This window comes from Pyrus communis, chromosome 9 (genome assembly GCF_041283825.1).
Source record: "Pyrus communis isolate YQ-2024b chromosome 9, ASM4128382v1, whole genome shotgun sequence".
Classification (NCBI taxonomy): Eukaryota; Viridiplantae; Streptophyta; class Magnoliopsida; order Rosales; family Rosaceae; genus Pyrus; species Pyrus communis.
This window is the reverse complement of record NC_142573.1, coordinates 10,767,410-10,784,493: the sequence shown is the minus strand read 5'-3', so window position 1 is coordinate 10,784,493 and position 17,084 is coordinate 10,767,410. Positions and strand designations below refer to the sequence as shown.

Genomic DNA, 17,084 nt, shown 5'->3' with positions numbered 1-17,084 from the left:
AAAGATAAAATGCATTAACATGTGTGAAATATCTATGCTGGCTTGGATATATGAAGTATCTATATGCTGGCTTGGATATGTGAAGTATTTATAGTGTAATTATTTTGTTGTTGATGATTTACTTCGTTTGAGTTTGTCATGTAGTTTGGATCTAGTCTTTTTTAAGCAAACTCCTCGTTCTTGTTGTCTGTTGCTAATTGCAGATATAATTAAGTTTCGTAGCCTTGTGATATTCTTATGCAATCTTCTTTTTCTTTCGGACTTATACCCCGTTGTCAACCAAAAAAAAAAAAAAAAACTAGAACTAGTTTTTAATTTTCGATAAGGTTTAGTATAAAAGTAATTTTCTTCAAGGATTGAAGTGAAATTTTAATTTTTTTAATCATTAGAAGTAATCATCTAGTCAAACCACCATTGTTACCATCTCTAATACCATGACTTAATTGTGGCCGTTATCATTGTGTATTGGTTATCACCACAATTTCAATTACAAGAACATTTCCATTACTACTAGGACAATACTTGGCTGCTAAAAGTTTAGCAACAATTCCTGCTCATACCCAATCATATTTGGACACGATTCAAATAATTGAAATTATAAACACTGATTGGACACATGTTTATTTGTGATTGGGTATCGGCATGAGTTGTTGCTGAACTTTCAGCTGCCAAGTAGTGTCCCTACTACTAATATCACCACTCTAACCTTCATCTTTGACATCATTACCCTCACCATCACTCATCGTTGCCACCACCAATCATTTCAGAGCATTTCCACCGATTTTGGTTGATTTGGATCTAGGACTAGACTTATGACAGTTATTATTTACTTAAATAAAGAACTATCATGACTGTTACTAATCACTCTCCAACTATTGTGAATAATAACTAACATGATCTTTACTATTCACAAAGATTTATTTATTTTTAATGTATACCATATGTCCATGTGACACATCCCGACCCAGAATGTCCACCTGGACTCCGAATCGATCTGTGCTAGCCGACACCAAGAGGGTGACGTAGCCATAAAGTGTAGTAATGTTGAAAATGTGAATAAATTTAAACCTAAAAGTGCCTAAGTATAAGAGTGCGCTAGTGAGCGAGAATGAACCCATTTCACACGTGATGTCAGAGCATAAGTAAAGTACTGTAGAGTAGATTGAGAATTATACCATCGAAGGTAATCACCCATACCGAGATTTGCCAAGAATCCTTGTTAATACGAAAGCTCAGCTGCTAAAACCTGGAGGGGCAAAAAACAATGGTGAGTGGGCCTAAAAATAAAGTTTTATAAAAACTTTTTTGAAAACATTATAACCTCTCGCCGTAAAACAAGTATAGTTTCCAAAATATACATACTACGCATGGTATGAAAGTACTTACCGCAACCTACAATATCTCAAGAATTCAATACGGTACTATATTTCATAAATAAGCACATGACGTCCATAATCACATAATCTCGCATAAGCAAACATATCATATCGAGTACTCATTGACAGATACTGACACACGAGTTCATGCAGAGATATTCTGACATGAGTAGGATTAGGTGTAACAATGATATACGCTATAGTACTACAATCACGTGAAGACTGGCGTTATACGCAACACATATGAGTCCTAATTGCCTATAGCAATCTAGGACATGACTGGCACCTACAATGGATCCAAAGTGCGCGTACGGTGCGATGTGCACATACACGTCAATGACTAGCCCTAACCCGGGCAAGTACTAACATCGGTGCAGCAAACGATGAGCAGATAACATAAATATAGTCATGCCACAATGATTCGATAATTTGAGTCAACATAATATCATTCATAGCCGTAAATATAATTATGGCATCAATAATAATATGCATACATGTGCATCCCGTAAAACGTAACATAACTTCATAATTTTTATCAATATGCTAAATCTTTTAAACGTCACGTTAATCTAGGCGTATTGTAGAAAACTCTTTATGAAATGTATAAATGGAAACTAGCAATTATATACATATATATATACACACACACTATATAAAAGAAAAGACCCACTCACACATACTTGCGAAGTCGTAGCTGTTTGGACGTGAGAAGCCGGAGTCTCCAATAGTAATCGCACCTAAGTATAATATTGGGAACCATTAGTAAAACTTAACTAAGACAATTAAATTTGGAGGAATGAAGTGCGGATTTGAAATCAGGACGTCGAAATACGCTAAGGAAGGTCCCCGGCAAATTTTGTTAAAAAGTCAATGAAAAAGTCAACAGTCAACCCTAAAAAGTCAACCGAGACGCCCCGGTGATCAACTACATTAAGACTTTAGAATTTCACTAAATGGATGCCAAAAAGGGACTTGGGACGTCGAAATTAACCTAAGAGGGTTTCCGAGAAAATTCCAAAAAGTCAACTAACGGTTAACATAATATTCCTCTTCAACCTCTAAGTGGATCCGGGTTTGGGCTTGGGCCCTTTTATTTTATTTTATTTTTTTTCCTTCTTCTTTTCAGGCCGGTTGCCACTATAACCGTTGGGATAATCCCAGCTCCGACCATCGAAAATCTTCACTAAACCTAGCCTTCCAATATATCAAATCGAAGCTCAGAAGACAAGGAATCATAATATACCTTTGGTTTCCTCAGCCGTGGCCGGAATTGGCTAGAAAATGGCTCGAAAGTCGTTAGATCTCTGTCGGAGAATTGGGTTTGTAATTCTCGGGGTATTTCTGCATCCAAACAACATTAAAACATCTCAAAAACATCCTAAACGTACTCCTAAATACGATTTACGAAGATTTTAGGCATTTTCAAGGTTCACCTTTGTCAGAAAAATGAAGTTTCGTCGAAGGAAACGATGAATAATGGCCAAAGCCACTATACAGCCCTATCTCGAACTAGGGTGTCCTGAGTAAAACGGCAGGATAGAGGAGATGATGGTCCATCACAGTAGAATGGTGGTGATCGTGTCTAGTCACGAGAATGGTAATGGTGGTCACGGTTTGCACAAAAGAGAGGGACGAGAAAGCTTGGGGTTTTCCTCATACTTCTTGGTTTCGTGGAACTAGTCCAGGCAGTGAGATGTCGGCGGTGGTTCAAGTGGAGTTCGCTGGAGGGGAAGTGAGTGTGCCGTGTGGTGCACGGTCTCTCGGGGTGTGTAGAGAAAAAGAGAGAGTTTGAGTGAGATAGAGTGAAAAGAGAATGTTAGGTGAAAGAAATAGTGAAGAAAGGTGAGAGTTAGAGAGATAGAGGTCCGAGAGAGTTGAAGAGGAACTGAGAGGAGACACGAGAGTGAGGGGAGGAGTGGTGTGGGTTCCACTTGACACAGCTCAAAGTCACCAATGAAAATACAGAAAAATATTTCCTGCAACGTGAATTTACCAAAACGTTTGTCGTAACTCCAAATTCAATTTCGCTTGCGCTTATGTGTTTGTACTATCAAGTACTTCGAGAATACGATAAAATAAGAGCCCATGTGCGTCACGAAATGATAGTCAACAAAAGTCAACGATCTTGTCTCTAGGGACATTTTTGCCAAATCACTGTTTTAAATTTTATAAAATCGTAAAATTAGGGATGAATTGTCACACCATGTCTATCTCAAATATTGTTTAGCTTGTGATAAATGAATTTTGGTACATCTTAAAAACCTAACAAGATAACATAATAATTACATGTAACCGTTGTAATTTTTTTTATTTTTTAAGTGATTTTTTCCTTAATTTTTTCTGAACTTTTCTGGATTTAAAAAACATTATTATTATGAAAAATAATAAGAACAGTGAATTGAGCAGGAATTTGAAATGGACGTTTTAGATTTGGCCATATGTTGAGTATAGGAAAGGGATCATCTTCGGATCCCTTCCTCCTAATCCACCAAATCAAAGGATATAGACCATTGAAATTTGATCCAACGGCTAAAGTTATTATAACTTTTAAAGCAGGCCCTTGTTTGTAACCGTTGGATCAAATATTAATGGCATGGATTCTCTAATTTGGTGAATTAGGAGGAGGGAATCTAGAGAGGATCCCTTTCCTTGAGTACATGGTAAGTAGTTGTTGTGGTGGGGCCATGCGACAAAATTTGTCGCATCACTCTCCTAGCTAGGTATGCGTGGCGCACATGCCTAGCGCCAAAAAAAAAAAAAAAAAAAGTAAAAGACTTCGCTAACGTAGCATCAAGCATTTAGACATGAACTCTTCATCAATATGGCTGGTGGCATGGTTAGTGAGCCATGCTGACCCAAAAATGGGTGGATGAGTGTTTTGAGTTGGATTTGGGATCTAGCCATGTCAATTTAACATGTGTGAAATTGCTCTAAATCACCTTAGTCTTTCCACCCAAACAGTCATAACTACCTAAAGAGTTATAAGAATATTTAATAGAAGTGAGATGGTTAGAATTTTAAATGACTGGAAAAATACAAAATATGTCAAATATTGTGGAGCTTAGGACTCTAGTGGTAGTGGTAGTAGAATTATTTTCTTTTTCATACAAGAAATATTGAGAGAGAAAGAGAGAGGGAGAGGGAATCAAACGTAAGCCCTCAAGTGCAACATACGTACTTACAATCTCTTGTTGATTACTATCACATCCCCGTCCGGGCCCCCATCACATCCCATGCTTGACTCCATTGTAGCACGATATTGTCCGCTTTGGGCGCCGACCACGCCCTCACAGTTTTGTTTCTGGGAACTCATACGAGAACTTCCCAATGGGTCACCCATCCTGGGATTGCTCTAGCGCGCTACTCGCTTAACTTCGGAGTTCCTACTAAACCCGAAGCCAGTGAGCTCCCAAAGTGGACAATATCGTGCTATGGTGGAGTCGAGTGGCCAGCACAGCTCAATTCAGAGTCCTAGTTGACATTCTAGGTTGTGGTGTGTCAATTACCATTAGATCTATATCCTTACGTCAATTTTATTATGTGACTTGAATTTCTTTACCCCAGTTAAAATAAAAATTAGACTTTAAAATATCTTTCAATTTTTAAGAAAAAAAAGATCACTAAACCAAGCTTGGAAGAGTTTAAAAAACTATACGATCAAAGGATAATATAAATTTTTTTTTTTTTGAAATTGTGGATAAAATCAAGAACGTTCTATTATTTCTGTGCTTGGTTTTAATGGACTAGAATAAGGAAACACCCATTTTCTCTCTCTACCTATGTATTTTTTTTAACAAACAATATTATTTAAACGAGGGGGAGTGGACTAAGCCTCACAATGGGCTACCAATAATATGGTTCAAATTTGCCCTTAATGAGAATCAAACTTAAAACTTCTCACTCACAAGTGAAGATGACTACCTTTGTATTTAGCTCGCAATAATCAATCAAATTTTGAATTTTTTACTTGTAGATTTGCGTATTATAATGTGACCCAAGTCAAAAAGTCAGAAATCATAATAATTATAAAAATAATATTAATTAAGCACAATGAAAGTAAGTATTCATAATAATATTAATACTGTCACTTAGTACTACGGTATAATAATATTCATCTTCATTTGTAAGTGAGAGGTTTTAGGTTCGATTCTCGTTGAAGGCGAATTTGAACCACATTATTACTAACCCATTGTGAGGCTAATCCACCTCCTCTCCATTAGCGTAGATGATATATTTCGTTCAAAAAATAATAATATCAATACTCGTTCTTGTATAGGTAAACATACCGTTGTTGTTACAGGTAAAACGAGTTTCTCTTTATGAGGATGGAATGTGAGATTGAACTATTATTGTGAATGAATCCAAATCTTTCCAAGTATACAATCTTATTATTTATTGTTATACATATGAACCATGCGCGCCTACGCACGCATAACCATGTTTAAGTGCGTAGTTACACATGCATAAGCATGCGCTTAAGCTCGTAACCTTCTTTTAAATTATCTGTTGCTTTTGAATTTATGTTTTGTTTCCTAAAAAAAAGACAAATTCTTAGGCTCATGGTTATAAGAGCACGAGGAACAAGACCCATCATCCAATATTGAGAAGAAAAATATCATTATACGGTCTATACCTCGAAAGACCATAAAAAGAGAAAAAAAATGAAAGGATAACATATCATTTTTGATGAAAATGTGTATGAAAACAGGGGCACTTGTGTAAAATCAAAGCTTGGTTCATTGGAGTGGACTCGGAAACACCCATCTGCTCCTCTCTCTTTATCTATCTATCTCCATCTGCGTCTCTTATGTCGTCCTGTTTGTGTCATTAACTCAATTATTTTGGTAAATTAAATCATAAACATATAAAAAAAAATTTCCCAAATTTTAAATTAGTATAATTTCTCAGCAAATTAACCCCCAATTGAGCAATTGAGATTTGACTCGTTTGAGCCCCAAAAACCCGAAAGCCTCAAAATTTCGACTTCCTCTCGCTTTTCTTCTTCTTCTTCTCCTACTCCACCTCCCTCCTTCTCCCTCTTTCGTCGTAATTTCGTGTTCGGTTTCGACCCCCTTTTCTGCTCCGTGTCAATTCGCACGTGCGGTGTATCATTTGGGGACGGCGGTGCGAACCGACTTTCCCTCTCTCTGAATCCGAATCTCTATTCTCGCTCGCTCTCTCTCTGTATCTCGCAATCGCCGATCGTCGTCGACTGTACTGGTCGTGCTTTATCAAAGCCCTCTATCAATTTTGAGCTCCGATCGCTTATCTATCAGGTTCGTGTGCCACCTAGGGTTTGCTTCGATTTTTGATTCGATTCGATTTGATTTGAGTATGCTTGGGTTGATTATTGTGAAATTGGGAATTCAGCTTGTATTTGTTGACTGCTGAATTACTCAATTGCCCATTTGATTGCATAGGTTTAGGTTGCGATCTTCCCTGGCCCCAATTTTGCCCCTTTGCCCCTTTGCTGATTGATTGTCTTATTCATTTCTTACAAGTTCAGTATCTGACTGCTTTATGGTGTTTAATTGTAGTAAGCGAAATTTACAAAGTTTATGTGAAAATGGTGGTCGATTTTGCTTAAAGTCATTTATCATTTTCAAAGATTTGTTATTTGGTATACTAATTTGATTCACATTTTGCTGAATTGTTTTGCATTGTATTCATAGTTGTGCTATCCTAATTATTTTACTTGGTTTTCTGCTACTAAAACCCCCAAGTGGTAAAACTTTGAGTGAAAAATGCAAGCGATTCTCCTTAAATTCACTTGCATTTTTGAATGGTTTTATATTGATACAAAATGTGGTCATCATGTTGGTAATTTTGTTTTTTCCTCCCCGCTACTAGTTTTTTGTCTGTGCTATTTCTCCTACTTAAGTAGACTCATGATTATGTGCTTTAGTTGACCGAATTACATGATTCATTGTTTTGTCACTGTATGTACAGTATGGAGGGAGTTTGTTGTGGTTAAAGCATGAGTTGGCGGTGCAGTTCTAAAGGTTTTGTTTTTAAGTTATGCGTTACTTGCTAGTTACAGTCAGCGTGGTAAAGGATAAAGGAGATGAATGTGCAGACACACATGTCAGGACAGATATCGGGGCAAGTGCCCAATCAGGCAGGATCTCAGATGCCTGTGCTCTCCCAGCATAATGGAAATGCCCTTGCTCCCCAAATGCAAAATTTAGGTGGGCCTGCTCATGCTATGTCCAACATGGATCCTGAACTTATCAAGGCACGCCAAATTGTGCAGGAGAGAATGTAAGATGCATTTCCTTTTGGTGTTTTACCATTATTTATATGGGCAGCAAGTTGCTTGTTAGCATGTCTCAGCTGACTTGTTTGTTCTTTGTTCTTTTTTTGCGAAGCATGTTATTCCTTATTAATTGTTAACATGTATAATTGATATTGCTTACCTCCGTATGAAATCAAAAGACATGTTATAAAATCAAAAGACATAATTTATTTTTATTTTTATGAAGAAAGTATTCTTTAGCTTTTTGTTTTTTAGTTTTCTTTCTCATATATATTTTTTTAACAGGATATAGTTGTGCTAGCATGCACTTTTGTTAATTCATATATAACATTCGTCTCTTTATGTTAGAGCAATTGTTTACCTAAATACTGATGTTACCATTGTGCTTTTCAGATGCCAAATGATACGGCAGCGACCACTTCCCCAGCCAATGAATGACATGAAGTTTAGGGAGATTGTTAAAAAATTGGATGAGTGTTTATTGAAAAGTGCTCGGGACAAGGTTTCTCATTTTATTTTTTATTTGTTTCTCTATTCGCTTCCCCTTTAGCCTATTTAGACAGATATTTTTACCTCTCTTTTCTCAATGTTATTGAAACAGCTAAATTTTTTATATTTTGTTTTTAAAGCATTATTATTTTGATATTAATTTGAAGTCAAATATGCTGGTTAACCTTTTGATTTCTTGACAGCTATTGAAACTCACTATACATGTATATAGTGATAATGTTCTTACTTGATCTTATTCTTATTCTGTATGAAATGGATATCATCTTAGTACGCTTATGATTCTGTTGTTTGCAAATCCTATTTCAGGATGACTATATGAACCCAGAAACGTTAGGGAGTCGTTTGCACAATTTGATTAAGCGACCCTCAAATCAAAGCCAACAGTATCAACAGGCTGTTAATTCTTCCTCTCCTGCTGGTACGATGATACCAACACCCGGTATGTCACACAATGGGAATTCAAATATGATGGTTACTTCTTCCATGGATGCTTCTATGAACACCGCTAGAGGTAGTACTGGCATAGCGCCTACTACAGTCAACACAGGAAACCTGGTGCCTACTGGTGCCATACATGGCGGTTCATTCAATAGATCTGATGGTAAAAACTGAGTTGTATCATCTTTTCCCCAAATTACTCAAACTGCTGCTTCAAACCACTCTTACAAAATTTGTTTTTGTAGGTTCTATGTCTAATGGCTATCAGCAGTCTCCTGCCAGTTTCTCCATTGGTACTGGAGGGAACATGTCATCAATGGGTGTGCAAAGAATGGCTAGCCAAATGATTCCTACCCCTGGGTTTAATAGCAGTAATAATCAGTCTTTCATGAATTTGGATTCTTCTAATAATGGAGGTGGGTTCTCTACTGTTGATTCTTCAATGGTAACACAACCACAACAGCAAAAGCAGCATATTGGTGGTCAAAATAGCCGTATACTTCATAGCCTTGGCAGCCAAATGAATAGTGGAATAAGGTCTGGCATGCAGCAGAAATCATATGGGTTGCCAAATGGGGCTCTAAATGGTGGGTTGGGATTTGCGAACAGTGTACCAGTTGTTAATGAGCCTGGCACTTCTGAGGGCTATCTAACCTCAACACCCTATGCTAACTCTTCCAAACCATTACAACAGCACTTTGATCAACATCAGCGGCCGGTAATGCAAGGTACTTTCTTTGTGTGCATGCACATACATGCATGTACAGTATAGATGCATATATGAGTCGACTGTTTGTCTATACACTTGCAGGTTATGACTTTATTTGAGTAGTCTATCATAAAATAGGTAAATGTTTGACCAATGAATCATGTATTTACCAGGTGATAGCTATGGAGTGAGTAATGCAGATTCTTTTGGGCCTGGAAACTACTATGGTGCTGCGACCTCTGTTGGGTCAATGCTGAATCCTCAGAATTTGAATTCAGTCAGCTCGACACCCATGTCCAAGGCCATCTCTCCCCTTATAAATAGTCAGTCAAATATACATGGTGCCCAGCAAAGTGTCCATGCAAAGCCTCAACAACTTGATCAATTGGAAAAGATGAATTTCCAAACTACACTATCTTCAAGAGATAGTATGTTCCAGTCTCATCAACAGCAACAATTTCAACAGCAACCTAATCAGTATCAACAGCAACCTAACCAGTATCAACAGCAGCAGCAATTAGGTCATCAACAACGTCAACAGAAGCAGCAAAATCAGCAGTCCCAGCATATGTTAAACAATGATGCTTTTGGTCATTCTCAGATCACACCTGATGTAAGTAGTCAAGCAAACCGTGGTGTGGACCACCATAGTGAAGTTATGCACCAACAAGGTACAGAGCAGTTCCAATTATCAGAGATGCATAACCAATTCCATCAGCACCCTGCTGATGATCGGTTGAGGAATGCTCAGCATGTCCCATCCGGTCAACATGGTATCTCCTCCTCGTTGTCTCAAACTTCCCAGCAAATGCAACAGATATTGCATCCTCACCAATTGGTTGCAGAGTCTCAAAATGATTTCAGCTCTCATTCTGCTGGAGCTCAATCAGAACCAGTACTGCAGGATCAATGGCATCCTCAGTCACAAGATGGGACTCACAGACAGGTCAACATTTCCCATGAGCAGCATCTCCAGGAAGATTTCCATCAGAGGATATCTGGGAAAGATGAAGCCCAATGTAATAATTTGTCTTCAGAAGGACCAAATGCTGTTCAAACAATTTCATCTAGAAGCACATCTCGTCCCCCCAATTCATCGAGTGCTGTTTTTGGATCTTCTAATGGCAATCGGGAGAAACAGTTCAAAAATCAACAGAGATGGCTTTTGTTCTTGCGCCATGCTCGTTGTTGTTCAGCCCGTGAAGGGAAATGTCGCGAACTTAATTGTGTAACTGTTCAAAAACTGTTGAAGCACATGGGAACATGCAATTTACCTCAATGCCCACATCCTCGTTGTCATGTTACCAAGAAATTGGTTGATCATAACAAGAAATGCAAGGACCCAGCTTGCCCTGTTTGCCCTCCTGTTAGGAATTTTCTGCTGACACATCCGAATAAGGCACAGAATCGTCAAGTTTCTGATTCTGGTTTGCAGAATTCAACAAACGGATTGTGTAAAGCCTATGATAGAGAAGACACTTCAGCTAGATTGGTTTTGAAGACTAATACGGCTGTTGAAACTTCTGAAGACAGGCAACCTTCTATAAAACGCATGAAGATAGAGCAGTCCTCTCAACCTGTTCATCCTGATAGTGTTAGTTCTGCAGTAAAAGCTTCTGTGGTTATTGAACCCCATGTACCCCAGGATTTACAGATCCAGGATTACCAACATGGAGAGATTTCTATGCCACTCAAGTCTGAGATTGCAGAAGTGAAAATGGAAGTTCCTTCAAGTTCTGGACAAGGGAGTGTTGATGAGATGAAGGATAGTGTTGAGGATAAGGGCAATCCAAGGCATGATGGTGAATCTGTCTCATATAATGAGTCCGCTGGTTTAGCTAAGCAAGAAAACATCAAACATGAGAAAGAAACTGATCCAGCTAAACATGAAAATGCTACGCATACTGTGGAAAATGCAGCTGGAACCAAGTCTGGGAAGCCTAAAATAAAGGGGGTATCAATGACTGAACTGTTCACTCCGGAGCAAGTTAGGGCCCACATTACAGGTCTCAGGCAGTGGGTTGGCCAGGTTAGTCAATGGATTGGCACTCCTTCCCACCTTTCTCTCTTTGTTCTATTGGTTTCACTATTATATTTAATTTATTTATTTTCACAGAGCAAAGCAAAGGCAGAGAAGAATCAAGCAATGGAGCATGCCATGAGTGAGAACTCCTGTCAGTTGTGTGCAGTTGAGAAGCTTACATTTGAGCCACCGCCAATATATTGCACACCTTGTGGTGCTCGTATCAAGCGCAATGCAACGTACTATACAATGGGGGCTGGTGACACACGACATTATTTCTGTATTCCATGCTATAACGAGGCTCGTGGAGACATGATAGTTGTTGATGGGACTAACATTCCAAAGGCAAGGCTAGAGAAGAAGAAAAATGACGAGGAGACTGAAGAATGGGTACGTTCTTTTTGCTGGAACAATTTTTTTTGTTAGATAGTTTGATTGTTCTAGATAGTGAATCTTATGCTGTTCACCTCCTTATATGCAGTGGGTCCAATGTGACAAATGCGAAGCTTGGCAACATCAAATTTGTGCTTTGTTTAATGGCCGAAGGAATGATGGTGGGCAAGCTGAATACACTTGCCCTAATTGTTATATACAAGAGGTTGAAAGGGGAGAGCGTAAACCTTTACCACAGAGTGCTGTTCTCGGGGCCAAAGATTTGCCGAAGACAATACTAAGTGACCACATAGAGCAACGGTTATTTAAGAAACTGAAGGTGGAAAGACAAGAGAGGGCGCGGCAACAAGGAAAGAGTTATGATGAGGTGATTTATATAGTACTATGTATTTGAAGTGCTATGAGGGATAGAGTACTGCATGATGCTTTTGCTTTTTTCTCTTATGCTGTTAGTATTCTGGTTCAGGAGATGAAGGAATAATAGATAGAAAGTCTACTGTTTAGTTTTGTCTTTTGATTGGTCTAGATTGTAGAAGGTAAGTGAAGGTGAAAACTAAAGGAAGAGCATAGAAACTACCAGTATAACTACGAAGCTTCTAAGAATCATTTCTGGCGGCCTTAGGTATCACCATATCACACCTAGAGTTGAGGTGCATCACACAATGCTACGGAAAAGCACATGTTTTTTGGAGAACACAATTATGTGAACCTACATAAATCTTTCTTTAGTGACCGTGGATTTATCCATGCAGGAATCACCAGTATCAGATTATCTTTTACCAACATAATTCACTATATGGCTGTATTTTCCCAATACATGAATCCCGGACATAAGCGTCTTAGCTGCTGCCACGAACTGCCTTTCATTATTAGTGAAAGGATCATCATTTGGACCATCATACTTGCCGACCATTGATGAACTGATTGGATTAACCAACCAAAATTAGTTTCTGTCATAATATATTGAACAGAAACAAGGGCCTCTGTAATGGCCGACTGAGACTGAACCCAATTACCCAAGATTCCAAGTAGACCAAACATGATCCATATGCCAAATTAGGGCTTGCGTTTGAAGCCTTGTTTCCATGCCTTTTGTAAACTTTTACAGGAGGCCGCTCCCCTTAAGGACTTGGAGGCAGGACCAGTTACGACGTCTAATCCTAATAGAAGTATATAATTGCATTGTTTGTGGTCTTGAGTTTTATCTTCTATAGGACAGTGTCTCATTTTTGGGCATCGGCGGCTCCATAATTTAGGGATAGTTCTTTTCAGCCAATTGTATATTGTATGATTGAAATTTAGCTGCTCATTAGCTTTTGTTGGTATGCTACTATGCTACCATATATCTCGGTTGCTTCGCTTTTCAGTCTTTGTTAAAATCTTTGGCTAACTTTCTCTAGCTAGAGCAGTGGACACCTTGTCCCTGTCTTTTTCTGTTACTGCTAATAAACTTATGTTTCTTACCAAAAAAATAGAAACATATATTTGATAATGTACTTCTAGGAAAAGTTACCATAGAATTGAAAGAAACTTTGATTTATGAATTAATGTTTGTTTATGGTTTTTTGAAACAAGTATTGTGACTTTTGAAAGTGAAAAACTGGAAAGGTTTTTTCTTTTAATGTGATTGGCTGATTTTTTTTTTCTTTCCTTTGTGCTACAAGGTTCCTGGGGCAGAATCTCTTGTAATCAGGGTTGTTTCATCGGTTGACAAAAAATTGGAAGTAAAGCAGCGGTTTCTTGAAATTTTCCAGGAAGAAAATTATCCAACAGAGTTCCCATATAAATCTAAGGTAGGAAGATGGTCAATGTTTAACTGATAATGAAAAGGTTTAAACTGTATTGCTTTAGAGTAACAGGGAAAGGTTCCAATATGCTAATTACATATTTTCCTCTAGGTTGTATTGTTGTTTCAGAAAATTGAAGGTGTAGAAGTATGCCTATTTGGCATGTATGTTCAAGAATTTGGAGCGGAAAGCCAGTTTCCGAATCAGCGGCGTGTGTATCTATCGTACTTGGATTCTGTTAAGTATTTCAGGCCCGAGGTTAAAGCGGTGACGGGAGAGGCTCTCCGCACTTATGTTTATCATGAAATTCTGGTGAGGCTTAGGCTTTCAGTGATCTTGTTCTTCATGTTATCTGTGTTTTCTTTTGTTTGATATGTTCTCTTGGAACTATTGGCCTTAGTTTAGCATTCCCTTTTTCAGATTGGGTACCTTGAATATTGCAAGCTACGAGGGTTTACAAGCTGCTATATATGGGCTTGCCCTCCGTTGAAGGGTGAAGATTATATTCTATATTGTCATCCGGAGATTCAGAAAACACCAAAATCTGATAAGCTTCGTGAATGGTGAGCTTATAGAATTTTGTGAATTGTGTTGCAGTTATTTCTAGAATCAATTATCCTGTTTCTTACATTTTATTATCTCTCTGTTTTGTTTCAGGTATTTGGCAATGCTTAGGAAAGCTGCCAAGGAAGGCATTGTTGCTGAACTCACTAATCTATATGACCATTTCTTTGTAACCACAGCTGAATGCAAGGCCAAAGTCACTGCAGCTAGGCTGCCCTATTTTGATGGTGACTACTGGCCTGGTGCAGCCGAGGATCTGATTTATCAGATGCGTCAAGAAGAGGACGGGAGAAAACAAAATAAGAAAGGATCGACCAAAAAGACTATAACAAAAAGGGCTCTAAAAGCATCTGGTCAAACTGATCTTTCTGCTAATGCGTCAAAGGATCTGCTACTAATGCACAAAGTAATTTTATTCTTTCAACTGCATTATTGTTTTCACCCTTTGTGGATTTTCGGCTAGATAGAGTTTTTTGCACTAATGAGTTCAGGGTTTTCAATTTATTTTAGTATTTATCAGTCTTCGTAAAAGAATAATGTTTGAAGTCTTCTTGTAAATTAATATATGAAAGCTGTTCAAGAGGATGAGATTTTTATTAGATTAATTGCACTTTGTACAACTGATAAAAAAGAATTCGAGATAATTTTTTATCTTTTTTGCTGACTTTTATATTTATGTTCCCTCAGCTTGGTGAAACCATTTCGCCAATGAAGGAGGATTTCATCATGGTTCATTTGCAATACGCATGCTCTCACTGTTGTATACTAATGGTATCAGGAAACCGTTGGTCCTGCACTCAATGCAGAAATTTTCAGCTTTGTGATAAGTAAGATTCTGAACTCCTGCATTCTGCTGTTACTTCCCTCCCCTGCAGAGCTTCCTAATACTGTATTAAATTTTGTTTTTATTACCTATTTTACCATGTATAATGCTTTATTGCTCGTTCGTATATGACTAAATTGTGCTTATAGTTTGTTTGGAGAAGAATGGGTGAAGGTTCTGGTATTGTTGCTCAGGGTTTTGTTAGAATTTGCAGACGGTTTGACCGTTATACCTTCTCAGTTCAGAAAGTTGAATTTTTTTTGCACTTTTCTACACTAGAAGTTTCTTACTGAATATATTGTTTTATACTTCTCACTGAATATTTAACATCAAAGTTTAGCTTTTTTTGGAATAAGGTTTGCCAATTGATTTTGTTCTAATTACTTTACATGGGACCGCAGGTGTCATGAAGCAGAGCAAAAACGGGAAGAAAGAGAGAGGCACCCTATCAATCAGAGGGAAAAGCATGAATTGCGTCCTGTATGTGAATTGTCCTTAGTTCTAGCTTCAGTTCTCATGGCTCTGCAAGATCTTTGTACTTTTTTCAGAAAAACTCTACTTAGTACTGACATCATTTATATGTTGCAGTTTCAAATTACTGATGTACCTGTGGATACAAAGGACAAAGATGAAATTCTTGAGAGTGAATTCTTTGACACCAGACAGGCATTTCTCAGTCTTTGTCAAGGGAATCACTATCAGTATGATACTTTACGGCGGGCTAAACATTCCTCTATGATGGTCCTTTACCATCTTCATAACCCGACTGCTCCTGCGTTTGTGACAACATGCAATATATGTCATCTCGACATTGAAACAGGTCAAGGCTGGCGTTGTGAAGTTTGCCCTGAGTACGATGTATGCAATAACTGTTATCAGAAGGAAGGCGGTGTAGATCATCATCATAAATTGACAAATCATCCATCCATCGCTGATCGCGATGCACAAAACAAAGAAGCTAGGCAAATGCGAGTTGTACAGGTGCTTTATATTTGTGTTTACATAATTGAAGATTTGTGTTGAACATGGATGTATTAGTGGAGCAAAGGCTAGGATGCCAATGTGGTTCTTATAACACTGTTTTCAATTTTGCAGCTTCGGAAAATGCTTGATCTTTTGGTGCATGCATCACAGTGTCGTTCTGCACAATGTCAGTACCCCAATTGCCGTAAGGTGAAGGGACTTTTCCGCCATGGAATTCAATGCAAAGTCCGTGCATCTGGAGGATGTGTTCTCTGTAAGAAAATGTGGTATCTTCTTCAACTTCATGCTCGAGCTTGCAAAGTATCCGAGTGCCATGTGCCGCGTTGCAGGTTCGTGATTTAATTGTCTTCTATTATGACATTCGACTCTCTCTCCTCTCTCTTAATTTCCTCTCCTTCCTCCCTCCCTCTTAAGGGTAATATCGTTGATTCTATTATATAAATGTATGTTTTCAGAGATTTGAAGGAGCATTTGAGGAGATTGCAGCAGCAGTCTGATTCAAGAAGAAGAGCCGCTGTGATGGAGATGATGAGACAGAGAGCTGCTGAGCTACACAACAGTTCTGGGTGACCAAATTGTACATATAGAAACAGATGTTTTGGAGAACAAAGAAAATACCGACAGGGACAGTAGTTTTCTTCTGCTCAGCTAACACACTAGTGGGAACCAGGCGGTGACAGCAAAAGTGGGGCTAGATGGTTAGAAGGGAATAAGCATTTTGCAGTACAGCATGTTGTTTGTTTTCTCTTTTTAGGGAACAATTTTTTGGCTCTGATCTTCACAACTTAAGTCTCCCTAAGAGGAAGAAAGTTGGAGTTTGTCAACCAGTGCCCGCGCTCTATTCGACAGCTGCCAACTATGGTCCCCGTGCGAGTGAAGCAGATAGTGATGCGTGTCTCAGTGCGGCTCGATTTGGTGATTCTTTGATTTTATCCTGGTGTAATACTGTGGAATGCAATTATTTAAGTGGCTAGTGTAGTATAATCTTATCTAAAATGGTTTGTTAGGAAGAAATGTGGGAGGGAAGATAGTTTCAGATCCTTGGTTTTTTGCCCCTTCTCTCCCTTTGTTATGTTGGTCTTCTGTTTGTAGATTGTGTTCTTATCCATGGAAGGAATAATACTCTCTTTTTATAATTTAGTTTATAAATTTGGTCTCTTTAGTCGTACTCATACGATATACTCACATTGCCCTCTGTCTCTCTCTCTCTCTCCAAAAACC

General features: G+C 38.3%; 1 protein-coding gene across 2 annotated transcripts; it reads left to right on the top strand.

The window, feature by feature from the left end:
* Positions 1-6,188: 6,188 nt before the first annotated feature.
* HAC1 (histone acetyltransferase of the CBP family 1) lies at positions 6,189-17,031 on the top strand. 2 transcript variants are annotated; one of them, XM_068478159.2, is made up of 17 exons: positions 6,189-6,652; positions 7,326-7,637; positions 8,026-8,134; positions 8,449-8,743; positions 8,826-9,308; positions 9,463-11,318; positions 11,406-11,702; positions 11,794-12,072; positions 13,370-13,498; positions 13,604-13,804; positions 13,913-14,055; positions 14,150-14,462; positions 14,744-14,883; positions 15,281-15,359; positions 15,468-15,860; positions 15,975-16,192; positions 16,319-17,031. In XM_068478159.2, the coding sequence occupies exons 2-17, from the start codon at positions 7,441-7,443 to the stop codon at positions 16,431-16,433; spliced, it is 5,247 nt and encodes a 1,748-aa protein (XP_068334260.2). In that variant the 5' UTR covers positions 6,189-6,652; positions 7,326-7,440; the 3' UTR covers positions 16,434-17,031. The 2 variants fall into 2 exon arrangements, with proteins under 2 accessions (XP_068334260.2, XP_068334261.2); XM_068478160.2 differs by having other exon boundaries at positions 6,270-6,652; positions 7,417-7,637.
* The last annotated feature ends 53 nt before the right edge of the window (positions 17,032-17,084 follow it).

What these genes read in the sequence shown, in the direction of transcription:
- HAC1 (XM_068478159.2), top strand. Translation starts at nt 7,441, where the DNA reads ATGAATGTGCAGACACACATGTCAGGACAGATATCGGGGCAAGTGCCC. An exon ending in TCAGCGGCCGGTAATGCAAG is followed by an intron (nt 9,309 to 9,462) that starts GTACTTTCTTTG and finishes TGTATTTACCAG; the next exon opens with GTGATAGCTATGGAGTGAGT. An exon ending in GGCAAATGCGAGTTGTACAG is followed by an intron (nt 15,861 to 15,974) that starts GTGCTTTATATT and finishes TCAATTTTGCAG; the next exon opens with CTTCGGAAAATGCTTGATCT.